The 27,498-nt window shown below is 41.0% G+C and overlaps 1 protein-coding gene across 2 annotated transcripts in view; it reads left to right on the top strand.

Annotated features, from left to right (window-relative positions):
- Positions 1-19,851, top strand: part of LOC111157954 (SUMO1/sentrin specific peptidase 1) — a 49,991-nt gene extending 30,140 nt beyond the window's left edge. The window contains exons 10-18 of one of the 2 annotated variants that reach the window (XM_022519710.1): positions 347-385; positions 1,230-1,314; positions 1,547-1,702; positions 2,597-2,728; positions 15,201-15,404; positions 16,207-16,286; positions 17,215-17,299; positions 17,843-17,938; positions 18,881-19,851. In XM_022519710.1, coding sequence (XP_022375418.1) covers positions 347-385; positions 1,230-1,314; positions 1,547-1,702; positions 2,597-2,728; positions 15,201-15,404; positions 16,207-16,286; positions 17,215-17,299; positions 17,843-17,938; positions 18,881-18,943 — 940 coding nt within the window. In that variant the 3' untranslated portion in view covers positions 18,944-19,851. The remainder of the gene's footprint in view (positions 1-346; positions 386-1,229; positions 1,315-1,546; positions 1,703-2,596; positions 2,729-15,200; positions 15,405-16,206; positions 16,287-17,214; positions 17,300-17,842; positions 17,939-18,880) is intronic. The other variant, XM_022519709.1, reaches the window with a different exon arrangement.
- Positions 19,852-27,498: the final 7,647 nt, after the last annotated feature.

The following is a 27,498-nucleotide window of genomic DNA, read 5'->3' as shown; positions in this document are numbered from 1 at the left end:
TAATCTTAAGCATTTGGGAGGAGGAATGATCTAGCTTAATATATTACCTTGACAAGTGATGTGCTCTTTCACATCGTTTTGGTCTCTCACACAAGAGCTATGCTACAGTTAACTTCTCTGCCGAACTTTGGGTCATCTTTTTAACTAGTATGTGTGCAAATGACTCGTACTTGTATTCCTTTAGTTCCTAGTTGCGATTATTTTATGTAATTTAGGACTTTTTACTTATTGCATACATATAAAGCATTCTTGTAAATTATTTAAATGATTGGTTTTCTTGGTGATGATATTTGAATTTTCTTATAATCCTCCTGCTCATTTGTCATATTTTTTTCCCCACCCATAGTCCTACTTTTTTTCAGGCAGAGCTGTGGATCAAAGAATTGTAAGTTGTTAATTTTGGTTGGTTAATTTCCTTCTCCATCATTTCCTTTCCAGTTAGAAGTAGTCAATTAGCCAATCACCCTACCTATATTTAATCAGTAAAGATTCCCTATTTAATATTTATTTATAAAACAACTTTTAAGTTGTTGGGTTTTTAGAACGAATTGGGGTTGGGACATGTCTTTGCTTAGGTTTGTTAAATATGTAACAATTACTGAAATTCAATTGGATTGGAGAACTTTCAGTTAGGTATTACATAGAAAGGAAAATAAATGCCCTTATTCTCACATTGATAAAACTAATTTAATGAATAATTCACATTTCTGGAATTTGCAAAATTATTGAGTTTTTAGTCTCCATTTTCAGTAACTTTGAGTTATCCAAATCCCTGGCCTTACTAATTTTTTTAGGGGAAAAAAACTCATATTTTTTCTTTTGGATCATAAATATTTGAATTGAAACCTCAGTTATATCTTATATTATTTGCTCCTTTGGGATTCAGTCTCATTTTTGAGTTTCTAGAATGAAGCTTCATTTTCTCCATAATCTTAGAAGTATGCTTAAAGGAAAAAAGAGACTACACATTTGCAAATATCCACAAAAGTCACCTGTTCCCATTTAGCAAAAAAAAAAATTCATCATTTCAATAAAAATAGGATAATTTTAATAACACTACCTGGTTTCACTTGTCTTAAAATATAAGTGTAGTGTAACGATAAGATTAGTGTACAGATTTTAGACTTTCTGTATGAGGGTTTTATATTTAATGTTCATCGTTCATTAACAATGTGCCTGATGCTAAGACAGTGGTCTGCACTTTTGTCCCATTCCTTTTCATTTCCTAGAACTAGTGTTTATGATTCTCGAGCACGGGAGAGATTGCGCCAGATTGAAGAGCAGAAAGCACTAGCATTACAGCTTCAAAACCAGGTAAACAAACAATTAGAGATAAGGTTGTAAATAAATAGCATATCCAAGTTGAAACTAATTTGGAAGAGTAGCTGGCTTGGGATCAAAGCTATTGTAATTGCAAGATGTTATGGTAGCATAACATTATATATGATTAGTGTATGTCCTTGGTCTCTCCAGCTGGTCCTGCTCAGTGTATGTAGAAAAGTAGTAGTTTTCCTTATCCTACTTACTCTAAAGTTCTTTTTTGCAGAGATTGCAGGAACAGGAACATTCAGTACATGATTCGGTAGAACTGCATCTTCGTGTACCGCTTGAAAAGGAGATCCCTGTCACAATCACCCAAGAAACAGAAAAGAAAGGTCATAAATTAATTGAGAGTGAAGATGAATTTCCTGAAATCACAGAGGTAAATTACATACTACAGATTCTTGTGCTAGCAAGTGTGTTTAGAAGAAATACTTTGAATGAATTTCAAACGTAAAAGTAATAGAACACCTGGCATTTAAATTGTGTTGCATACCCCTGCTTTCATTTATTTGTATTACAATACCAATCTTGACTTTCTTTTTAAAGGATTATTGAAAATTGAGGAAAGAATTGTGAGTGGCTTTTCATGACTTCAGTGAAAAAACATTGAATAGAGTTGTGTTTTATTTTATGTACATTATCACTTGTATGTGTACAATAGTTTGACATCAAATAGTAGTAAGCTGAGGCTTACGGTTTTTTTTTAAGTGGTAAAAATCAGTATAAAAATTTGGAAAATACATAAAAGTCTTTGTACATTTAAGATAATCTGTTCCTTAATCCATTCTTCTGTTGGAAAAACTATCCTATAGCTGGTAAGTATAACACATTTATTATAGTTGTCCTGAATTCCATAATTTACATTTAAGAAGTCTAATTTTTTTCTAGGAAAATGTGTCTGAAGACACTACCTTTATCCCCTTACTACCCTTTGGGAAAGATTCTATTTACTAGGAAATTGTATGGACCAAAGATATGAAATATAATTAGGTCTTCTTGTGGACTTAGAAAATCTGATAGCAGAAGGTTATTTCAGACTTAGGAATAAAAGAAAGAAGGGTCTGAAATTTTGTGCTGCAAATGAGAAGGGAGGACAAGATGGGATGAAAGGAAGTAATCCAGGAAATTACTGGAAGGAATAGAAACCAAACCAAAATGTTAGAAGTGAACAGTTGATTACTGATAAATATAGCCTGGGGATTATATGAGGTTTGGTGAGAAATCTAGTCTGTAGCCATGTAGGCATCATCTCTGGTACCTCTTGGTTCCCTAGGAAATGGAGAAGGAAATAAAGAATGTATTTCGTAATGGGAACCAGGATGAAGTTCTGAGTGAAGCATTCCGCTTAACCATTACACGCAAAGATATTCAAACTCTAAACCATCTGAACTGGCTCAATGATGAGGTAATCTCGCACCTATTTTTATATTCAAATAGTGAGCATTAAGTAGAAACTAAATCAAGGCATTATCTTTTCTCCAAGTGTGGTCCTCAGATGACCTACATAGAATTGGCTCTCCTATGTTTGTCTGTTCTTCTGAGTGAGTATGAGACACTGTGGTGGAGAAATGCATTTTAAATAAGTACCTCAGCTGATTTTTTTTAATATACCTGTGAGTCTCAGAACTGCTGATTTACCTTTTGTGTGTGGAAGATCTAGGGAGAGGACATGAGGGTGGAAGACTGAGGAAGAGGACATTTGGCTCTCATTCTTTTTAAGGCACCTACCCTGCAGTTCACATCTTCTGAGTAGATTTTTAACAGCTCTGACTCTGTTGCCATCATTTCCATCATGGTGTCCATTTCTACTTCCTTTTTCATCTTTCTGTACTTGTTCCGGGTCACCTAGGTTATGAGATTTAAGCTTTCTAAAATAGCCTGAATTTATATATGATATTGAAAAAGGTATGTTATTAAATATACTGACATTGAAAAAGTTATATTAATAAATATTTGATGTACTGGGTTGAAAGAAAGGTATGGCCCTCAGCTCCTGCTAATAATTTTAAGTAGTTTAATTACAGTCTTTAAACTATTTTGTCCTCAATCTTAAACCTGGAGGAACCTGTTTTATTTCAGAAGGGTATTTTTCACAGCAAAGGAAGAGATGGGGTTGCGGTTTTTTTCTCTAAGTACTTGCTTCCTTTCTTAGGCCCAGTAGAAACATCCCTGCCTCATATTTTGGGTTATTCAAAACTTTAGATTTTTAGATACTCAGTATAATAAGCACTAGATATTCTAGATATCTGTAATCTGGTCTTGTATGCTTAGGATCTTCCAAATAATAATATTTGCTAACATCTATTGAGCATTTACATCATGTTGGGCACTATTATGTTTTATATGTTCTATTCGTTATAATAGTCACCACAGACCTTGGAGGTATATACTGTAGTTTAACCATTTCTATTTTATAGATGAAGAAACAAAGCATGGAAAGATTAAGAAACTTTCAAGGTTACATGGCCAGTAAGTAGCAGAGCCAGGATTTAGACCCAAGCGTTGGGTCTTATCTGTTATATTGTACTGCCTCAGAATCCTAAATTGGATCCTGTCTTAGGGTTAGATGTGTAGAATTTGAGAGCCATATGCCATGCCCAGCATGTTGATTTTCTCTGGGGGCAGCTAGACAAGCCCCATTCTCTTTGCCCCTGATCAGTTTCTAAAATACAGATTTCAGTACCTCACCTTCAGTACCTGTACCTCAGCCAGTTAAATGGCTATCTTTGGCTCAGGTCATGATCTCATGGTTCTGTGATCGAGCCCTGCATCAGGGTCCCTGCTCAGCGGGGATCCAGCTTCTTCTTCTCCCTCTGCCGCTCCCCCTGCTTGTGCTCTCTCGCTCTCTGTCAAATAAATAAATAAATAAATAAAATCTTTTTAAAATAAAATAAAATAAAGATTGCAGAAGTTAATTATTCCCTGAATAATATCTTTGACCAAGAATGGTAAGGAAGGTATGGTTTGATACTGTCCTGCTTTAGGGGAAAGCGTCTTCCTTCTTTTGGCTTAAAATAATGATATTAGAATATTGGGTCACATAACAGGAAAAAAAAAGAGTTCACCAGATAAAAGGGCAAAATGGAAATCAAGGACTGTCAAAAGTATCCATCAATTAAATGTTTTTTATTTGAAGACATTAATGTATGGTTTCTTGCCAGTTTCTGCCTGCCACTGCCAAATGGAAAGGGATCAGTTATTGTATAGGGATTGTAGCTCATTTGTTGTAAATTATGCAAAGCCTCCTAGGGGGCAGCAATGAGTAGGATATGAGCCGAGTGTCTGCTGTTTACTGTGGCAGTTACCTTGGTGAGATCTTCGGTGAGATCCCTTACAGAGGCGGCATTCATCAGGACATGTTTTCCATTCTCCCGGCCCATCAAAGATTGGATTTTTAGCAAGCGAAGTTCATGGAAGTTACATTATTTAGAAAAGTAGAGAAGGAAAGATTCCTTTTCTACTTTATCTCTATGACACCTACCCATAACTTTTGTAGAGAGTGCTTGTATTCTGAGTTCAGAATGTTAACTTTGAAAGCGGGTACCAATTCACATGTCTGTGATGATGGTAACTATTTTGGAAAGCACTATTTTCAAAGTACAGTACTTCTCAGGCTTTCAAAGTTACTGTCCGTGAGAAGCTAACATTCTGATGAGGAATTAGTAGATATCCTCAAGTATTCATATTCATTTAAAAATACACAATTCTTTTTCTCAGTTGTGAATTCTGAGTCATCTTTTGCAAGTAATTTGTGCTCTCTTCAATCCTGTCCTTCCCTCAAATAGATATTTTCATTAATAGCCATTTCTTTTCTTTCTGTATATCCTATCAGTTTTATAGGCTGCTTTTAAATCTTTCTCCAAAATAAGTGACTGGCATATTATTCTTACCATTTTATGGACAAGAAATATAAGATCCTTGGGACGCCTGGGTGGCTCAGTCGGTTAAGCTGCTGCCTTCGGCTTGGGTTATGATCCCAGGGTCCTGGGATTGAGTCCCGCATCCAGCTCCTTGCTCAGCAGGGAGCCTGCTTCTCTCTCTGCCTCTGCCTGCCACTCTGCCTGCTTATGTGCATGCACTCTCTCTCTCTCTCTCTCTCTCTCTGACAATAAATAAATAAAATCTAAAAAAAGAAAGAAAGAAAGAAATATAAGATCCTTGGAAATGAAAAGGATCAGATTCAGTTTATAAGGAAAATAAAATTCAGAAGTCCTATATTTAGAATACGTGCAGAAAGCCATTAGACTACCCTTTCTCTGGTCACTTTTCTAAAAGAGTAGGCTACATTGCTTGTTTATAAAATAGGCTTTCAAACATAGGTTTTCATGAATGGATTTATGTACAGATGAATAAATTCTGTGTAGCTTTAAAGTACCAATAATTGTGTTGATAGGACTGACATTTTTAACTCACTGTAAGAAAATGAAACTTCTGGGGCGCCTGGGTGGCTCAGTGGGTTAAAGCCTCTGCCTTTGGCTCAGGTCATGATCCCAGGGTTCTGGGATTGAGCCCCACATCGGGCTCTCTGCTCAGCAGGGAGCCTGCTTCCTCCTCTCTCTCTCTCTGCCTGCTTCTCTGCCTACTTTTGATCTCTGTCTGTCAAATAAATAAATAAAATCTTTAAAAAATTTAAAAAAATAAATCCATAAAAAATAATAATAAAAAAAGAAAATGAAACTTCTCAGAAATGGAATGTGGAAATTGGCTGTCTTTGTAAAGAATACAAAAGGTGGCTGGAAGGCTGAGAAGACCAGGGACGTTATAGATGGCAATTTCTATTGGTCTGGTGATTAATAGTTAATAGAAGTAGCTAATTAAGGGAAGGAGGTCAGGGTTAAAGAGAGGAGGAATTAGTTGCAAAAGTAGATTGAAAATCATCAAGGAGCAAAAAAGTATTTTTAAATGGATGTCAGCACTAAAAATTATTTATTAATTCTGGGTGATTACATTAGATGACTTCTATGATCCAGTGGCTTGATGATTCTGCTTTATGGCGTGACAGTTCTACTTCTTAGAGGGCCTAAGTATTGTTTTATAAGGCATCAGATAAATTTAAAGATATATGGAAATTACTTAGGCATACAAGTGAATGGATAGGACTTCTGTTTCTGGTCATAATAGAATAAGATGGATCAGGTTTACCCTTTCAGCTTAACCAGAAAACTAATCAAAACATGAAACAAAAATTTTCAGACAGTGGATAACAGAGATCCCTGAGAGGAGGAAAATGAAAGGGATGAGCTGATGATTTCCCCACCTCACTAGGGTGGTATGTTGAGGGTAGAGAGCTGGTAGAACCTAGCAGTGCCTGACAGTCTTGCTTAGTGGAGGAGACATGGTTCAGAGTTCAGGGAGGTGAAAGGGGCTAAGATTTGTGAGGTTAAAATACTGAAGGGGAGGTTGCTGCACAAATAGAAAGCTTCAGAGATGGCAGAGCCCCCCCACCCCAAATCTTTGAGTACCAGTCTGTACATAGATTGGAAGAAACTACCAGAGGCTGGGGAAAGAACCACCAGGAAGAAGGAATCAGAACAAAGCTCAGAGCTAACATAAGTGCTTAGAATAGTTCATATTCCAGCCAGTTAAGAATGGAAAAATCATGTGGCAATGAATAAAGGCCTCAAAAGGACATTACCTCAGGAGTGGGGCCAAACTGGCCCTAGAATAAAGGCCACTCTGGACCTGTGGTAGCAAAGTTAAATACAAATCTTGAAAGCTTGAAACTGATTCAAGTGACTTAACTGTATCACAGAACAAAAGGCCAACGATTCAAACATATTCTAGTAACAACAAAACCCAAAAAACTTGAAACCACTGTGTCCAGCTTCCATTCAAATGTTACCAGGCATGCAAGGCGGAAGGAAAATGCAACTTATTACCAGGGAAAAAACCAGAAATACTCAGAAATGACAAAAATGACAGAACTAGCATACATTGGCAGGATATTACAAACACATTCTATATGTTCAGGAATTTAGAGGAAAATTGACATTTTGATGAGAAAAATGGAAAATGTAAAAGAAGACCCAAATTGAACTTCTAAGGGATGAAAAACACAGCTTCTGGAATAAAAAATATATGAGGTAGGATTAACAGTATATTGGACACTACAGAGGAAAAAACTAGTGAACTAGAAAATATAGCAGTAGGAACCATCTAAATGAAACAGAAAAAAAGGCTGAAGAAAGATGAGTATATGTGAGCTGTAGGACAATATCAAGCATTCTGAGCTCTATTTAGAGTCTCCAAAGGAAAAGTTAAGTGTAAGTGGTATCAGAAAAAAAGTTTGAAGAAAATAATGGTGGATTTTCCAAATTTGGAAACTTAGACTGGCAGATCCAAGAAATTCAGCATACCCTAAGTAGAAGAGACTCCATACTAAAAAGTATAATAAGTTGCTGAAAATCAGTGATAAAAGCAACCAGAGGAAAACAGACATGTGATGTACTAGAGGAATACAAGAAAGAAGTACATGTAGGCATGAAGACAGTGTAGCTACATTTTTAAGGTACTGAAAGGAAAAAAAACAAAAAAACTTGTCAATTTATATTCTATATGCAACAAATATATCTTTCAAAAAAATACTTTTTTTCAGACAAACAAATGCTGAGAGAATGCACCACCAGCAGACCTGTATTATAAGAAATACTAAAAAAAAAAAAAAAAGAATACTAAAGGATATTCTTCAGGCAGAAGGAAACTATGAGGTGGAAATTTCAGTCTATATAAAGGAATGAAAAGCAGTGGAAATGCTCTGATTTTTTTAATATCTCTGTAAGACAATTGGCTAGTTAAAGCAGAAATGTATTATGGGATTTTTATATTACATTTTGTGGTTTTTTATTTTGTTTTGTTTTGTTTAATTTTTTTTTTATTTATTTATTTGACAGACAGATCATGAGTAGGCAGAGAGGCAGGCAGAGAGAGAGAGGAGGAGGAGGCAGGCTCCCTGCTGAGCAGAGAGCCCGATGCGGGACTCGATCCCAGGACCCTGAGATCATGACCTGAGCTGAAGGCAGAGGCTTTAACCACTGAGCCACCCAGGCGCCCCTACATTTTGTGTTTTGTCATAACACAAAAGTGGGGAAGAGGAAGTACATACTATAAGATTTTTACAAAGTACATGAAGTGATATAATGTTATATGAAGATAGACTGTCATCAGGTAAAGACCTATATTATAAATCCTGGAGCAACCACTGAAAATAAAAATAAAAAGAGTTAATAAGCAAATAAGATAAAATAATAAGGAAAAATAAGGAAAAAAATAACCCAAAGGAAGGCAGGGAGAAAAGAAAAAAGGGAGAACAGATAGGACAAATAGAAAAAAAGAGCATGATGGTAGATTTAAACTCATCGATATCAGTAATCACATTAAATGTAAACGATCCAACCCAGCATGCCCAATAGAAATATAATGTGAACCACATAGGTAATTTTTTTTAAAGATTTTATTTATTTATTTACTTATTTGACAGACAGAGATCACAAGCAGGCAGAGAGGCAGGCAGAGAGAGAGAGAGGGGAGGAAGCAGGCTCCCCGTTGAGCAGAGAGCCCAATGTGGGACCCTGGGATCATGACCTGAGCCGAAGGCAGAGGCTTTAACCCACTGAGCCACCCAGGCACCCCCACATAGGTAATTTTAAATTTTCTAGTAGTCACATTGAGAAAAGTAAAAAGAAAGAGGTAAAATTAATTTTTTTATAAAGATTTTATTTATTTATTTGACAGAGAGAGAGAGATCACAAGTAGGCAGAGAGACAGAGAGGGGAGGGGAAGCAGGCTCCCTGCTGAGCAGAGAGCCCGATGTGGGACTCGATCCCAGGACTCTGGGATCATGACCTGAGCTGAAGGCAGAGGCTTAACCCGCTGAGCCACCCAGGCACCCAAATTAATTTTTTTTTAGAAATTTATCTTTTTGAGAGAGAAGGCATGAGCCAGGGGTGGGGGAGTAGCAGAGGGAGAAGCAGAAGCAGATTCCCCACTGAGCAGGGAGCCTGACATGGGGCTCAATTCTATGACCCCGGGATCACGACCTGAGCCAAAGGCAGACACTTAACTGACTGAGCCACCCATGCACCCCAGTAAAATTAATTCTAATAATATATTTTACTGAACACCATATATATAAAATATGTCATTTTGGCATGTAATAAATACTGAAATTTTATTAAAGAGGTATCTTTCCTTTAAAGTGTAGTGCACATTTTCTACTTGCAGCATATTTATGTTTATAGCACAGTTTGGATTAGTCATTTTTCAGGTGCTCAGTAGTCACTTTCAACTTGTGGCTACCATACTGGAAAGTATAGATTAAACATCCGGTTAAAAGGCAGAGCTTGTCAGATTGGGTAAGAAAAGATCTGTTTATAAGAAAACCATTTTATTTATTTGTTTATTAGAAATTTCCTGGGTTTTTTTGTTTTTTTTGTTTTGTTTATAATCTCTACACCCAACATGGGGCTCAAACTCATGACCCTGAGATCAAGAGTTGTATGTTCTTCCGACTGAGCCAGCTGGCTCCCCAAGAAACCCATTTTAAATGTGAAGACACAGATAGGTTAAAAGTAAATGGATAGAAAAAATACACTATGCAAAAACTAATCAAGAGAAAGATGAAGTAACTATATTAATATACCAAGTATATTTCAGAGCAAAGAATATTACCAGTGACAAACATTTTGAAAGGGATAAGTTCTTCAAGAGGACTTAACCTAGAGATGAACACACCTAGTAAGAGAAATTCAAAATATATGAAGCAAAACTTATGAAACTGAAAGGAGAAATAGACAAAGCTGTAATTATCATTGGAGGTTTCAACACCTTTCTCAATAATCAGTGGGAGAAATAGAAAGTCATTAAGGATGTAGAAAGCCAGATTAGGTAGATGGATCCCATGTACCTGAATGCTTGTGGGCAGGGAACACGTCCTCTTCTAGACAGCACTAAATGTGCCCTATCCCATGTGGAGAAACAGGGTGATACTGCACTTCCAGTCTCTTCATTTTCCCTCCAGGACTCTGTCCTTCCTGTCATCCCTTACTAGTAATTTACTTGGATGAATGGGGAAAATAACAAGCAGACATGTCTTTTTTTTTCTGGTTTTATTTTGCAAACCCTGTTAATTATTGTAGTTGCTTCCAAAATGCAAAATCATTAGACTGTTGGAACACTGTATTTCTGACTTTTTCCTAGCTAGGGGGAACACCGTAAGGAAAAGACTAATACTATGTGGGGAGTGAGGGAATGCAGGAGGAAATAAGATGGATTCTATATAGCAGACTGACTACACTGGTGACCAAGCTAACAAGGCAGACCAATTACCTATTTTGTAAGTCTCATCTCTGAAGAGAAAGAGGTGTCTTTCAGCTATTTTACATCACAGTAGCCTTGTGTATAGAGAAAGTATTCTTACTTGATTGATAGTGGGAAAGTTAGAAGTAAGACTTAATAAGGGGTATACTGGGGTCATCTGATTTTTATTGTGGAATCAGCATCTGAAATCAGAGCGCATAACTCTGTCTAGCATTCTTTCATAACAAAAGTGGAAATGGGGAATTGGTAGTTGTCATAGCTTTCTGGTTATTTCCAAGGAACCGTTAAATTTAAGTATTGCTCAGTGAAGAGAGGAAACAGCTTACAGAACGTTAAGCCCAACTAGACAAACCTAGCACAGGAAATAAGTTTGCCTTAGGAAGTAAAAACTGATTCCATAAGGGGGGGGTGGGGAGACCCTAGGCAAAATGAGATAAATTAGTTAAGTGAATATGATGTGTCTATCATATGCAATGTACTCTTACATGTAGAATAAAATGATCAGAATGGAAATTTGAGTGTTTCTAACATGACTCACTGGTAGATTCCACATCATTATAATTACTTCTTAAAGTGTTCCTTTAATAGAACTAGCCCTTTGGATAAACCAGGGATTTATGCAGGGTCATGGAGAATTATAATTACAGTTGTCACAACTCCATAAAAATAGGTGTTGCCTGCCTGTCTTTTTCTAAAACTTAAGCAGTGATTCTAATAATTCATTACTTGAATTTCCATGGGAGAAGAATCCTGGGTACGTGTTCACAGTGAGAAATGTAATACACAGAGCTTACCTGAAGTCTACAGTCTATATTAATTAGGTTAACAAACTATAGAAATGATCCCTGAAAGTATAGTCTAGATCTTAGGAGTGAATGATCTTCTGACTCATGCTATTTAAATGCTGCTACTTGGCTGGTCTTTTGGGCTTTGTGGTCAAAAGGGATAGATTTAATTTAAAAATCAGAACAGGGAGGTCAAGGTGAGAACATAGAGAAGTAAAAGAGGAAAAATGGCTTTTTCCCCATCGAAGCTTGTCTTGATTTCTACGTAGGAGCACTGTTATACCCACAACTTTCAGAACATTTTTTCCCTAGAGCCAGTTAGAAAGGTTCAGGGCACCTGGGTGGCTCAGTTGGTTAAGCGTGTGATTCTTGGTTACAGCTCAGGTCTGTGATCTCAGGGCTCTGAGATCGAGGAGCAGCATCAGACTGCACGCTCAGCAAGGACTCTGTTGAAGATTATCTCTCTCTGCCCTTCCCCCTATTTGTGTGCACGGTCTTCTCTTTCTCTATCTCTCTCAAATAAAAATAAATCTTAAAAAAAAAAAAGGTTCAGAGTGTAAAATTGGGAAGGGTTAAAAGTTGAAATTTTACTGTTAGTGGGGTATTTTACTTCTAAAAGAACGAGAAAACAATAGTTTGGCTGGTTTACTGGGTGAGAAGGAAGATATAGATAGCAGTGGTCATTTATGTCATTGCGGTAACATACAGGGAAAGGATTGAGTCCTTAGTTTAAAAACACTGTAGGCTTTTCCTTTAAAGAGAAAGTTTTCCAGCTTCAGCCTGGCAGCTCTTCAGATAAAATCACAAAGGAACAAGACACTATAAACAGTCCCACCCCGCCCCCCAAAAAGCCCTGCATAGACAAGCAGGCGCTCATGGCCAAGGCTGTGAAGGCAGCGGGAAGGGCAGCTCCTGAGGCACTGGAGCTTCAGCAAGCAGACAGACAAGTGTGGGCCCCAGAAAGAGGGACAGGTGGACCAACACTGGCAGTTGTCCCCAGATGCTGGTGTATTGGCAAGACAGACAGTAGCACAGTACTGATTGACTACTTTTAGCCCCCTGTTTGAAGGGGTATTCAAGATTTTTTGGAGCTAATAGAGTCTTGTGTGCAGAAGGGCTCTCCCCTTGGGAGGAGAGGGACCCTTGTCTTCACAAAATATAAGCAAATTCCTATCACTGCTTCTCTTTCATCTTAAGCACTGTGATCCCTTCTCTCATTTCTTTTTCCTTCATCTTCAGCCATCCTCTGTGAGATGACATGTAGGATTCTTTTTGTTCTCTAACTCCGAGCTTGTTTTTTTGGTAGAACTGTGTCTTGGCCGAACTATGGCAATTTTCCTCATTTGGACAGAGTAATAGCTGCAAAACTGAGGAAACTGGGATTTCAGTTCTACCTCAGATGTCAGATTATACATCCTCAGCTAATGGGGAGGACATTGAGGCCACCACGCTCGCTCCTACTGGGATATGGGGGAAATGAAAAAGAGCCCAGACAACTCCTTAGAGCTAATTAATAAGCTGACTTTGGAGGAGGCCATTTCCCTGGCAGTGGAGAAACCGTGGTTGGAGGCAGAACGAAAGCAATGGAAGAGGGGTTCTCAAAGGAAATGGGTAATGTGTATCCTGAATCATTAGGTCTCTGTTCTTCTTAAGCTGGGTTGGTCTTTAGCTTTATAGTCCACACTCTCAAAATAAAAACACAAAAATAAGAAACCAAACAACCCAGGCTGTGTAAGTCTAACTTCATTGGCTTCTGGAACTCTTTCCTCCTAAAAACATAGGAAAATCATGGGTAGCGTGATACTCATTTATGTCATCCTTTTATACTTCAGGGTAATGACCTCAAAATGATGCCCCTCTGAAGGGCACCTAAAGGAGATTCATCTCCATGGCTTTCATGTGCTTGTCTGTCTTTATCTCTCTGCCTACTCTCTACTTTCTGCTTGAGTCTGTATTGCTTTTCTAGTACATGACTTTTGTCTGCCCATGGAAGGTTTGGCTTACAGTGACTGATAGGTCATCTGCCTATTCACTTCACCCCTTGGATTAATGGTTTTAGCCTCATAGCATGGCTAATATTGTGGGATGAGCAGAATACCGGAAGAATCAATCCCTTCTTGCTGATTTTCTCTCTCCAAAGGATGTAGTTTTATAGTCTAGAAATCTCTGCTTGTTGGGCAGGTCTTCCTGCATTCCTGGCTGCCTTTCACAAGCCTGAAATCGTCCTTGGGCACCATTATCCTTGGGGTCGGAGTTAGATTAAAAAGCTCAGTTTGAGAAATCTGCGACCTTAATTATGTTTTGATTCATTATTATTATTTAAAATAACTGAGCTCCAGGTATCTGCCGAGCATCACACTAGGCAGAGGATCAGCCTCAGCGTAAGTCCTCTGACCTGCTGGGCCTGTTGCTTGGTCTTCAGAGATGCAGGCAAAACAGTGTCTTTCTTCAGTCCTAGTCTTCCCCTCCACCCCCACCCTCAGAGCTTTGCTTCATGGCGAGTGTGGTTTCCCTGCAGTTGCTGAGGCATCCTCATCTATAGGCCCTTTCTCTAGTCTAGACCATGTTTCGGTGTGTTCCTGGCAGTGTTCCCTGCTGCCTACCCAGTATGTAGTTGCCTACTGTTGGGCAGTAGCTCACTGCTCTGGCATCCTAGTGTGTAAATATTTGTCAAAGGACAGGGACGTTTTCCCATTCCCCAAAAAGCATTCTGAAAAATGTGCCTGTTTTCTTAGTCATATTTCCAAGATGTGCATCAGTTAGCCCATTCATTCCTTGCAGTTGACAGACACTGGCCTGGCCTCAGCTGGCCACATAAAGTAAGTATGCAGTAACTTCCGGCACAGTAACTTTCAGGCTTTAGTACTAAGGAGTTCTGGACCTAAAGGGACCATAGTCAACAGTCACTAATAGAGAATACATTGTTTTGTTAACAGAAAGAATCCTCTATCTTCCATATCAAGCATTTAAATTTCTTGAACTCACGCTTGATATTGGAGGCGTATATGGAATCAACAAAAATGAGAAAGCTAACCATACAGATTCTGGAGGAAAACTTGACTCTTCTTGTTTGTGTCTGGACTTTTAGGTCTCGTGTAATGTAGGCTTTTATATGATATCCATGTCTACCTCTGCAGAGGTGACTGTGCCGAGCAACGAGGCAGTTGAGAGGTGGTTTTTCTAGTACAGTTGATGGTTTATTCTGTTACTCAGTTCTGCTTGAGTCCAGAATCAGTCATCTCTGAAAGCTGACTTACTAGGCTGAAAAGGCAGTCTTCAGTTGTGGAACAGTTTTTGGTCTGTGCAAATCCAGGTGACCCACATCTAAGGACTGAACTGTTGGTCTTCGCTTTATTACACTAGGCTGTGAGCTCAGAATTCATTTAAGTTGCTCACCCAGTCCCAGTAGACTAAAATACCTCTAATGTGTCTTATCAAATTACTTGGCTCCTTCCTTTCCTTTTCTCTGAGTCTCACCTTCTAGCACCCCTTCCTCCTCCATCTCATTTTTGGACCTAATCCTCAGTCTTCTACAGATCAGACTAGCATGTGCCCATATGGATCCTCAACCCCATAAGATATCTGTAGATCTGTATAGCTATAGCTCATCCCTCCGGAATTTGATGTAGGGGCATGAGGCTTTGAGGTATTGAAGTCTTAATTGATAAGGAAACAGTAACCATGCTGTGCAACCCAGCAACTGCTTTTCCTTCATACAACACAACTCTTTTGAAAGGACTGAGTATCTATTTTAATATATTTAATTTCTTCCCACAGATAATCAATTTCTACATGAATATGTTGATGGAGCGAAGTAAAGAGAAGGGATTGCCAAGTGTGCATGCATTTAATACTTTTTTTTTCACTAAGTTAAAAACGGCTGGTTATCAGGCAGTGAAACGTTGGACAAAGAAAGTGGATGTATTTTCTGTTGATATTCTTTTGGTACCCATTCACCTAGGAGTGCACTGGTGTCTTGCTGTGAGTACCTCTCTTACTTTTAATCAAATTTAAAAGAAATCTATAGAATTATAGAACATACAGAGTAGTGAGTACTAATTCTACATTTTTTTGTTGCCTAAAAATTGAATAGATTAGTGAACTTCCTGTCAAGAGTGGGAGATACTTAGATTTTGAAGAAAGTTGTGGAATTTCCTTTTCTGGAAATATTTAAAAGGGAGTTGTAAGGCTAAACATTCTCAAGACAAGGCAGGGGGTGAAAAAGTGACTTCTTAATGATACTGCCAACTCAGATTCTGTGACGTACTTTCTGCCCAATTATGACTTGCCTTGCATACTTGATAGTTTGATATTTTTTATGACTCTGAGAACATGGATACATTCATTTAATATATTAATAAAAATACAAAAGTTATCTCACAATCTGTTTTGAATTACATTTGAAAAATTAAATCTAAAGAGAAATTCTCCACATAAAGAAACAAATGACTATTTTACCATCTTTCTGAAACCATCTGGAAATGATCTCATTCATCTTATAGTCTCTGAAGAGTATGTGTGTCTTCACTGTTGCCCACATGGCAGATGGAGAATCTAAGTACTAGAAAAAGATTTCAGGGCCATTAATGAGGCCACAACGGTGCTACGTAAATAGTCCCCTATTCTTCCCTCTGCAATTTAAGCATGGTATAATGCAAAATGTCAGTCAAACTTGTCATGATTTCACAGGAAATCTGGCAAAAAGTTCCAAGTTCCAGGGAAGTGAAAGCTGAGAGACTATTTTTCTTATTTTATGAACACACAGAATTTTTTTTATCCCCAGGTTGTGGACTTTCGGAAGAAGAATATTACTTATTATGACTCTATGGGTGGGATAAACAACGAAGCCTGCAGGATCCTCCTGTAAGTAGAGAGTTGAGAACAAAAGAGTTTGGTGTTGGGCATATGTTGAGTTTTTTCTACTGTTGAAGTCAGTTCTTTGATACCTTTAGTGGAGCGATTATGATTAATAAAGGAAGTCGTCACATTGAGTAAGAATGGATATTTTATGTCTGAGTAAGTAAAGTTTAATAATAATATAATAATACCAGAAAGATACCCTCATGGGGACAACTGTTGGCCTAGTGCACTAAAATAATGAAGAGTCAACATAGAAACTACTTAGAAGTCATCTAATCCAACCTGCTGATTTTTCAGATGGAGAAACCAAGACCCACAGAGGTGACTTTGATATGCTCAGGTCCTAGTAGTTAGTGGCTCAGCTGGGAACCAGAATGCAGATCTCTTTATACCCCATCTGTTTGTCTTTCCAAAATGCCTATTCCTCACTGTACCACTCTACCACTCTGGTGGCCAGGAGGAGATAGGTTCCAGAATGGTGAACAGTTTGCACTTAAGAAGAGTGCTCTGTATGAGCTATGCACTCATCAAATTATGATTTGGGTTGAATTTTCACACAGGAGAGTCAAGAGTATAAATAGTGAATAACTGCCTTGTTATTGCTAAAGAAACCTTCTCCCATGAGGTCGAATTCTAAAGGACCATATAAACCAAGGAAAAGAATCAAAACTCATTCCTCAGGAGGAACAATAGGTAGAAGGAACCTGGGTGTAAGAGGCAGAGGTCCTGTTTCCCTTGGGTTGACAGAGTGGGTATGAATTTTGGGAGCTGCAGGGGAAGCTTAGCCATCCAAAGATTCCCTGCCCAGCATTATATACTGTTTTCCTCAGAAGTGCAGTTGAAAACCCTTCCTAAGGATTGTGAACCTCATTCTTAGGGTGGCAGCTATCACCAGTGCCCCACAGCTCATCTTCTCTCCCAATACCTTTAGGCAATACCTGAAGCAAGAAAGCATTGACAAGAAAAGGAAAGAGTTTGACACCAATGGCTGGCAGCTTTTCAGCAAGAAAAGCCAGGTACATTTCATCTCATCAGGTGGAAATCCTGAGATTAGGGTACTTGCGAAGGATAGGATTTTATTGCTTGATTCTCAGGGACCTTCTATCTTAGTGTCTAGCTGGACTTCAGCTTGGTTGTTTGGTTCCTCAGGGAAGATAGAGTAAGCTGTCTGTGGGAAAACTGGTCATGTGTTTCTTATGTAGAACTAGGTTTTTTGAATGCCCAGCTGTTTTACTGAGCTTTTTCACTGCTGTGGGAAATGGTTGCTGATTGGCCCTTATGGGAGGGACTTTTCTTTACATCCTTAGGTGTCATGAAAGCTTAAGATAGTCTCCTGTGTGGTTGATATGAAGATGAATATTAATATGAAGACCTGACTGAGATGCTGTGTTCTTTTTTTTCTCCAAGTTTGTGTCATTCTGGGTGAGGGACTTAGGGTCACCTCTTCAGAATTCAGGGAAACCTGTAACATTTTATATCCTTTGGTTCTTATTTATAATCTAATATGAAAGAAAGAAGCTTGGAAAGATGTCAGCTTTTTGTTGTTTTTGATCTTTCAGGAAATTCCACAGCAGATGAATGGAAGCGACTGTGGCATGTTTGCTTGCAAATATGCTGACTGCATTACCAAAGACAGACCGATCAACTTCACACAGGTGAGCTGAGCCTTTAGCAAGGCGCCCTGTGACTACCCTGTCTCTAGCTGCCCGATAGATGTTTTTCCCCTCCATCTGCTCTGCCTAGCGGACTCTGCCTATGGTTCATCACAGTGGTGGTTACCACACAGACCACATCACAAGAAAAAGAAGGATAGTGGTAGACTACCTGCTGCGTTCCCTTATATCACATGCTGTAGTCAAGGAATGCTGGTCATTAGCAGAGCCTTCTTCTCTGCCCCTTTCCCTCACCTACCTCAAATCCTGTAAGAAATAGAGAACTGGGACCAGAGCAAGTTTTCTTCATTTTCTCTTCATCTGGTTGGCAGTCGGGTTCTGGAACAGGCCACACCTTGTGTACTCCTAGCACAATTTGCCCTGCTGCCCCCTCCCCTGCCCCTCACTTGATGCAGCTGATCTGTCTTCCCTTAGTTCGTGATTGTTTATTTCTGTCCATGTTGTCCTTCAGAGACCAAAGTGGATTGAAACTGGAGATTATGGTTTGTGCCCTCCACTTTAAATTAATGGGTTTACCAGACTTTTCCACCATAGCCCTTGTGTGGAACTAACGCTTGCAGTTCCATAACTCTTCCCCTAAAAAGTAAGTTTTTGATTTTCAAGCCTTAGATCTCCTATCATCTGAAAAGTTCAACATATAGGACTTGATAGACACCATCCTCAAAATTTCTTGGAGACATTTGGGTGTAGCCTGGGGACTCCTGGTGATACCCAATAAAATTTGTAAGGCCACAATAAGAGAAAATAGCAGTAGAGATAGCAGTAGAAAACAATGGGAAAAAATTACATGTAATCAAGAATTGAGCAATTTGAAAGACCAGAAATGCAACTGGAGCTATTTTAATTGAAACCCTGAGAAGGAAAGGAGTATTGGGTCTGGATAAAAGCAACAAAAAAATTAAGGGTATCTCTGTGTCCCTACAGCAACACATGCCATACTTCCGGAAGCGGATGGTCTGGGAGATTCTCCACCGAAAGCTTTTGTGAAGACTGTCTCAGTTAGCCGACATTGACCTTGTGGGGGACCAGCTCTTTGTTGTCTACAGCCAGAGACCTTGGAAACAGCTGCTCCCACCCCTCTGTTCTTGTAAAGCCCTTGATCCCGGACCAGGCCCTGGCGAGATGCATTCACAAGCACATCTGCCTTTCCTTTTGTATCTCAGATACTATTTTTGCAAAGAAACTTTGGTGCTGTGAAAGGGGTGAGGGACATCCCTAAGCTGAAGAGAGAGACTGCTTTTCACTTCTTCAGTTCTGCCATCTTGTTTTCAAAGGGCTCCAGCCTCACTCAGTCCCTAATTTGGGGGCCGAGAGAAGCTTGGACAGATTCTTGGTTTCATATAAACTCTTGTTGTTAGGCCTTACTAAGAGGTAGGAAAGGGCTTGGGCAAAAAGGTAGGGATGAAAACCACCAGCATATACACGCACACATACATACATGCAGGATTTTCAAGATGTGTTGTCAGGAAAGTGACTGTAATCTGGACTTTGGGTCACATGCAAAAGTCCCTCCTCCAGGACTTCCCTATTTATATGCCTCCTTGTGAGATCCGTCTGCTTCTATACAAGGCTGTTTTATCATCCGTAGCTTCCTCCCATTGTGAGGCACAACACATGAGCCCTGGGGGGACCCCAAAGTCCCAGGCAGTCCTTTTCCTTAAAGCAGGGGTTTGCATGTGCTCAGAACACATGATACGGAGAAGACCCACCCAGGGAGCAGTTCAGTGGGGCAACCAAGGCACCACTTCTACTGCCACCTACTTCTGACCAAGAAGAAGGACCTCAGTCTTTAGCATAAAATTCCAGCATTGGATGAATGCAGGTCTAGTGTGGTCTGTGGCTAGTTAGTTTAAACATGTTTCTAACCACAGAGAATTTAATATATATATATATATACATATATATATATATATATACACACACATATATATATATTTCACAGGGATATGTGTTTTTTTAAAAAGGCTGAATGTGTTCACCACTTTAGCCTCTAGGTTTATTTCCATTTTCCAGATTTAGCTGTGGCACGCACAGATCCCAGCCCCTATGTGTAGGGTGTTTGTGGACTTCGTAACAATATTTTGAGGCCTGAATGAACTTTGGCTTAGGGGTAGAGGTTATGGAGGGAGGCAAGATTTTCAACTGGAAAACGGGTGGAATTTGGACTGATCAACTTGAGACTAAAAAACTGCTATTCCTTTTGTTCTTTCTAGCATCTCCCCCACCCTCTGAGCGTTCCTCAGGCTAGATAGTGAAACGATCCAATGCCAGTGTCATTTTGTACTTAAGTTCCAAAATAGGAACGTTTTATACTTTTTTCTGTATTGTAATAGGTAGTTTTGTATGAAATATTTTCTCTTCTTCCCTTGTACCCCATCCTTTCCAACATTGTGCTTTCTCTCTGGGCTTATTTGAAAATTTTACTCTGTTTTATACCAAGCTTGTTTAGTACATTTTTCTATGTTTTACCACAGGTTACAATTTGAAAAGAAAACTATTTTTTTTAAATATTCCATTGTTAATTGAATGTTACTGTTTCCACTCCAACAACCAGATGTCCTACCTTTTTCATAACTGCCTGACTTTTTGGGGAAGACCACTGTTCCTTTGTTCTTTTTTCTTTTCTCTTTTCTTTTCTTTCTTTCTTCCTTTCTCTCTTTCTTTCTTTCATGTTTTTCTATAGGAAATAAATAGCTTTCTATTTATGAGTTGCTGAGACCTTTCACATTCTCTTTTAGAAAGCTGCAATGTGCAGGCTCATTGTAGGACTCCTGCACATGGGTTCTTGGTACTTAATGTATGTCAGTGACAACTTGAAAGATGGCAGTGTGGTATAGATTTGGACTAGGAGTCAAAAGACCTGAGTTTTCCAGGTGCTTTTGCTATTATCTGGGGGGGGACTCAGAACAAGAGAGTTGTCTGTATTTATTGTTTGTCCATTTAGATAACAACATCTGTCTTACCTTCCTCATAGATCTTTTGTACAGACCAAAGCAGCAAATATTTATTGCCATGTAGAACAGAAAATGAAACATGCAACAAAAGCACTTTGAAAAATATATAAGGAATTGTTGAGCCTGTCTGAACGTGGACCCCTTTCTGACCAGTGCATTTTCACACAAGGCGAAGTTAGTGATCCTAAGACCACCCTATATGGGTAGACCAAGCTGAGGCATAGGTTGTAGCCCAGGGTGGCTCATTGGAAACCAAATATAGACTCCTGTAGTGGGCCATTTTTCCAGAGAACTAGCCAACAGACTCAGGACTAGTATCTGGGAACTTAGTTTCTCCTTCATGTAAGGGTGGGCTTAGATGACCAGTGAGGCAAGAAGAGGTTTCTGCATTCCATGGCCAAGGGCATGCTACCAATATCTTAGCTAAACTGCTTTAAACTAAAGCCTCTTGCCTTTTCTCTGGTTTTTCCTTCTTCCGTGTGTTCAGTGCTCGTAATCATCTACCTCCCCTTAAAAAGTAACACTTGAGGGATGATGAATTCAGTCTAGATACAGAGCCTTCAACACAACAGGAACCACAGTCTTATAAAAGGCATAGGCTTATAAAAGGCCTAAAGAGAGGGAGAGGATTCACTTATGAACCCCAGTGTTTTTAATGTTGCAGCCTCTGGTCCTTCGATGCCATCCCTCCAGCTCTCAAATACGTCTTTCCAGAGTAAGAGAGATAGACTACTAGACACTTGGACTTTGCCTTCTCTCTTGCTCCACCTGGATGAGCCAGGGCGAGGTGGAATATAGACCTTCATGGCCTGTAGTTGACTCTGACAGGCCACATGCTGAGCTCCTGGAAAAGTTACCATATTTCGCTGCCCAAAAGGAAGCTACCCATAGCTTCAAAATCATCCTAAAATGTAAGGTTCAGCCCAGCATGTTTCCTTAGAGATGGAAACCTTATTTCACCTGTGCTGAACCCTGACCTCTAGTAAGAGTTCATGACCATCATTCCCAGCTTTGGAGGTAAGGAGTGACATAAGGGTATGTGGGGTCATGCTGGTCATCCACTAAGATATGGGAGAACTTACACATGAATCCCTTGGAGGATACAAAAGAGAAACTCGAAGCCAGAAGATAAACCTTGAAATAATATTAGTACAGGCTGCCTCTCTGGGCTGTCAGGGATAGGGCAAGAATAATTCTCATTGTGAGTGGTTGGACCAGATATCTAGGGTCTTGTCAGAGTCTAAGATCCTGAAATGTGGAGGGCCGTGATCCTGCTTGGAATAGAATTTAGTCAATGTAGGGATTCAAAGTTCAAGTTTAAGGCCAGTGTTTATATGGCTTGGTCTTGGAGTTAAGGCCCAGGTCTGAGTCTTACCCTAATGGGACAGGTGATAGCTATTGACTTTGGCATTCTCAGCTGAGAAGTAGCCATCAACTGCCTGACTTCTGGAGATTGCCCTTCCACTCTGCAGAGCGTCAGTGTCCGGAAGGGAAAGTGTGAGAAAGAGATGTACAACGAGCCCAGAGTCCAGTCAGTGGGGCACACCTCATTCAGTTTACTCCTGTGTTTCTTTCACAAATACCTCCAGAGCGCACACACCCAAATCCCATCTCCGTGAAGCCTTCCCGAATCACATTATCTTAAAATCTCTTAACTGGACAGCTCTAGCCCTTATTTTTGTTTTTTTAGATTCTATTCATTTATTTGACACAGAGAGGGAGAGAGCACAAGCAGGGGGAGTGGCAGCAGAGGGAGAAAGAGAAGCAGGCTTCCCCAGGAGCAGGGAGCCCGATGCAATGTGGGGCTTGATCCCAGGACCCTGGGATCCTGACCAGAGCTGAAGGCAGACACTTAACCCACCGGGGCACCCCAGCTGTAGCCCTTATAATCAGAAAATCTTATAACTCCATATTTGTAATCCAACTTTTACATCAGGAATAGACTGAGACCTGTCGCCACAGAGGGCAGGTGAATGATCTGGTGCTTTTTCTTCAAGCCAGGAGTGCAAGCTGCTTCTCTGGCTGGCCAGTGAGGAGTAGGGTAACTGCATTAAACATTGATTGAGGAGACAGTATTTCGAGGGTTGGGGAGGGAGGACTGCTTATGGCAGCCTGCCGTGGGGCTGCACCTCCTTCGTGGTCCCAAACCGATGCCCCACTCTACCCTTAAACATCTTCCTTGGCAGTTCAGCATGCCCTTCCGGAGCCTCAGTCTCTGTCCCAAGGAGCTAATCATAGCATTTTTTTTTTCTAACCACACATCTTTGTAGTCTTCTCTGTCTTTTCTATTTCCAGTGCTGTTGTACATCTCCCATAGACTGAGTCCCGTTCTGTCTTGTGCTTTAAATGGACCATTTTACCTGCTGCCTGTATCTTGTCTGTTAGCCAGAGCTAAGTTCCTGGAGGGCATTTGCCTCTTCTGATATTCTGGGGAACCCCTTACACTGGGTGTTTAATAAGCAAGTGTTTAAGCACTGGACTTGGGGGTCCTGGAGGGTGGAGTGAAAAGATGGTTTGACAAAGGAAATAAAGACCACCTGTCCTTATGGACCTTAGAGTTTAACTAATTTGGAGGCTAGGCAGACACCAAGCAAAGGATCTTATCAAGAAGGCCAAGTCATAGGCACACACTCCAGTTGGAAGCTGGGTGTGGATGATGGAGGGATAGAGGTAGAGATAAGTCAGGGATGATGTTACGTTTATCTACCTGTGTGTAACTCTCTCCCTAGTTCTTAAAAGTTGATTTATTTAAAATAAATTCTGTGGATTTTGCTTTCTTGCTTTGACTGGAAACTCCCTGGTAAAAAAGGACTTGGTGGTGTTTGTCTCTCTAAAACTGTCTTTCTGTCTCTGACTGTTTATTCTGTCTCTGTGTCTTATGTCTCCTGATCCAAGTGGGACCAGTGATTGGATCCTCAGTGTGGTCTGGATTCCTGAGTCCACCCCTTAACCGAGAGTCTGAATACTGTGCATTCATTCATTTCATTCCACATACCTGGAATTGAAGCCTGGAACGCAAATAACATGCAAATCCATGGCTCCCTGGCACTTTTCAAAACCAGACCTGTCTGTGGAGCTGGCCAGAGGGCCCTCCTGAGCCAAACACACCAGTCAGGACTTCCAGCCCACTCTGCTAACAGCGTTCCTTGTCTCCTTGCCCCTCTCCTGCACCCCTTCCTCCTCACAATCTAACCTACCTATAAAGCTCACACTCCAGAGAATAAAACATAAGAAAGCACCAGCTTTTGAAAAATCTTCCAGTATGTTGGTGAAGTGGTTTTGTCTGTATGAGTTAGAAGAGTCCCTTGTTGTCCCCGGGACATTCTTGAGTTCTAATATTTTTCTAGACATGGGTAAGATTTTTCAGCCGTTTGAAAATGGTTGAAGCGAGGAGGGAGGGAAGCCTTCAAGCCATTCTTATTTTCTGATTCCTGAATGTGGCTAAAGGTAGCTGACAATTGCCTGGATCTGCATGTCCTTCATTGAACAGGGAGGAGACTCCTTCCAAGTGGGACCTGGACTGGATTGTGAGTTAGAGTCAACCTCTGTCTCCAACTGCTCCTGGGGGGCCTGGTGTGATCCTGCACTGCAGAAAGTTACAAAGGGCCCAAGGGTAGGGGGGAAGGTGGGGAAGGTGGGGAGGCTTGTCCTGTTCCTCAAGGAACTCATGTTCCAGACACTATTCTGAACTCCAGGGAAACAGTTTTGCTTCCTTGTGTACCTGTGCTCCATTCCCCAGCAGCCCACCACCAGCCAGTGATCTCCGCCTACAATGGCCTACGGGTCCCTGCACCTCCAATAGGGTGCCTTCCCACTCAGCCCGGGCTCACCAGTCTTGGCCACACAGGTGTCCTTGCTGTTTATCTAACCAAACTTGCTTCCATCTCTCGGGGGTTCTACCTCCTGTTTCCTATGTCTGGAGGGCTTTTCCGTGGATCTCCTCCTGACCCACTCCCTCACCACCTCCATGCTCTTGGGGCAGTGTCACCCCTACACCTCAATTCTCACACTCCCTAGCTCCATTACCTTCATTTCTTTGTAGCATTTCATATCTGACTATATTATTTATGATGTGGGAAATAAGAAACAATGATTGCCTTACTACTTAAAGCTCATCATTGACAAGTCCTTGAAACAGGCAGAGTGACCTTCCTCTGGGAGCTCAGTTGCCTTGATGTTGACACTTTGCTAAGGGCAAAAAGAAATCAGCCCGACTCCTCAGGATCCTGTGATCCTTTTTATATTTTTAACATATAAAAACTCCTTTGGAAACTTCCTTTATTTCTACCAGCCGCCCCCCCCCCCGCCAAGATATGTGTTAGCAGTCATTCTCCAAGCATATGGCCCATTGATATACATCTGAAAGGTCTCGTGACTGAGTTTTTACTAAATAGTAATAAATGACATTGTCTTTACAGTAGCTGGCCCCCTCAGGATCCTGGAAACCTTGTTTCCAAAATACCGTGGAGGCTTGTGCTGTCCCTAACCCCCTCCCAACTTGAAAGTCTATATATCAGACACCTGTCACAACCCCCCAGTGCAGCTCCTTATGCCCACGGGTCCTGTCCCTGTGCTAATAAAACCACCTTTTTGCATCGAAAACATCTGAAGCTTTCTTGGCCATCACCTCTGAACCCCAACATCTCTGTATCAATTGACTCGTGTTTTGTCTGTCTCTCACTAAAATTCTGTTCATTGTGTGTCCCAGGTGCCTGTGCTTCCCTTTTTGCCAGCTTCTCCTGCTGATTTAGGTCCTCACCTTGTGTCTGTTTCAGACTATGTCCCACCCGGGATCCCCGGCTTCAGATGTGTCATCCACTTAGCAGTTAGAGCTATCTTCTTCTCCTAATATTAACAACAAGAAGAAGCATTTATAGAGGCCCTGGTCCCAGCCTTTCGTGCCAAACATTTATAAACATTACCTCATTTAGTCCTCCCTAAGTGTGTGATGTAGTACTATTCCTTATCCCCATTTCTCAGATGAGGAAATGAGTTTAGGGATTGAATAAGCCCAAAGTCTCAGACTGTCAGTGATAGGAACAGGGACTCCAAGCCAAGAACATATGTCTCCAAAGCCCCTAAAAGCCCCATGAGCTACTGCTGCCATACAGCCAGCATGGTTTCATCTCAAGACAGGGCGATCATGTGACCCAGATATCATGGGGGGGGGGGTCTATCAGTGTGAAAACAAAGAAGAGAACCTTCCTGAGGTCTGCAAAGGCTAACCCTCCCTCTTTTGTTTCATGAGCAGGATTGAGATCCTTGTCTCTTCACCTTAGATTGGAGGGTCAAGGGGAATGGTGGGATCCCTCTCCCTTGGGATTCATTTCCTCTTGGCTTCTCCAGAAAGGGGTACCAAGGAATTCCCTTCACCCCTCCCACAACAACCCTTTCTCCAACTGTCTTTTGCCTCCCATTCTTGTCACCAACTCTGGGCTCCCCACATTAGCAAAACTTCCTTTGAGGCCTCTAGTTCTAACCTAGAAAGGGGGGGGCTAAGGATGGGAGGGTGGTGAGGAGGGAGATGCTGATACCAAGCAGATAGAGCTCATCCCCACAGGAGCTCAGGAATCAAGGGTGTGTATGTAGGGACATTTGGAGACTTTGCCCTGCTCCACGGTGTTCCATTATTTTCTTTTCACTTCTTTCTGTGTCTCCTGCTCTGTCCCCTCAGTATGGAGTTTCCTCTGCCATTCCGACTGGTTTGAGAATCTCAGGAATGCACAGCCCTGTGCCCTCCTGCTCCCCCACCCCCACCTCCGTACACAAAGCCCCTGTAGAGGTGGAACTTAGTTCAAGCTAGAGGCCAAGGCGGGAGGGTCCTGCTCTTTTACTGGAAAAGAAAGACAACACACAGTCTCAACCCTTCCTCCCACCCTCTCTCCGATTTCTTTCCCCAAAATCAGTCTGCCACTTTGAGCTTCCTCTTAAACAGACTGGCCTTTCCCACCCTCACCCCTCACTGGGGGCCTCTCTTGATGGTAATTACTCCTAATTGTTTTCTCTTGGCTCACAAGGCCTTTCCTTGCCTGCCCTGAGCCAACAGTTCTGTGTCTGTTCAGAAAATGGGCTCCACTCAGACTAGAGGCAAGCCTCTTTGGGCCTCAAAACACAGCCTTTCTAGATCTAATTCAGAGGGCAGCTTTGACCATGGATGCGCTGTAAGGAAAGACTGCTGCTTGGCCTCTCTCAAGGCAAATTGCTGCGAGAAATAGTGATCAAACTTCAGGAGCAAGGGCCCTGGATAAGCTCTAAGCATTTCCTTCCATGAAGACCTCAGCAGCAGAGATGATCTGTTGGGCCTGGTCTGGGGGACGGGACTCCTGAATGGGGTCTCTGAGCCCTGCAGCTATGGCCTTCCTGGTGTGGAGTTTCCCATCTTATCATCGAAGCCCTTTCTCCACCAGAGGACCCGCCCCCACACCCTACCCCCAGGAGCCCCAGCCCCATACAGCATCCTATGGCAGTGGGGGGAGGAGGCCTTTTGCCTAAGCTTGAGATGAGACTATCACACACATACACACATGCACGAATGCACGGAGCATGGAGGCTTTGTGTTGCTCCCTTCTGGTGCCGCCGGCTTCTGGA

This window comes from Enhydra lutris, unplaced genomic scaffold (genome assembly GCF_002288905.1).
Source record: "Enhydra lutris kenyoni isolate GAN:26980312 unplaced genomic scaffold, ASM228890v2 scaffoldscaffold56, whole genome shotgun sequence".
Lineage (NCBI taxonomy): Eukaryota > Metazoa > Chordata > Mammalia > Carnivora > Mustelidae > Enhydra > Enhydra lutris.
This window is presented reverse-complemented; position numbering and strand designations above follow the sequence as displayed.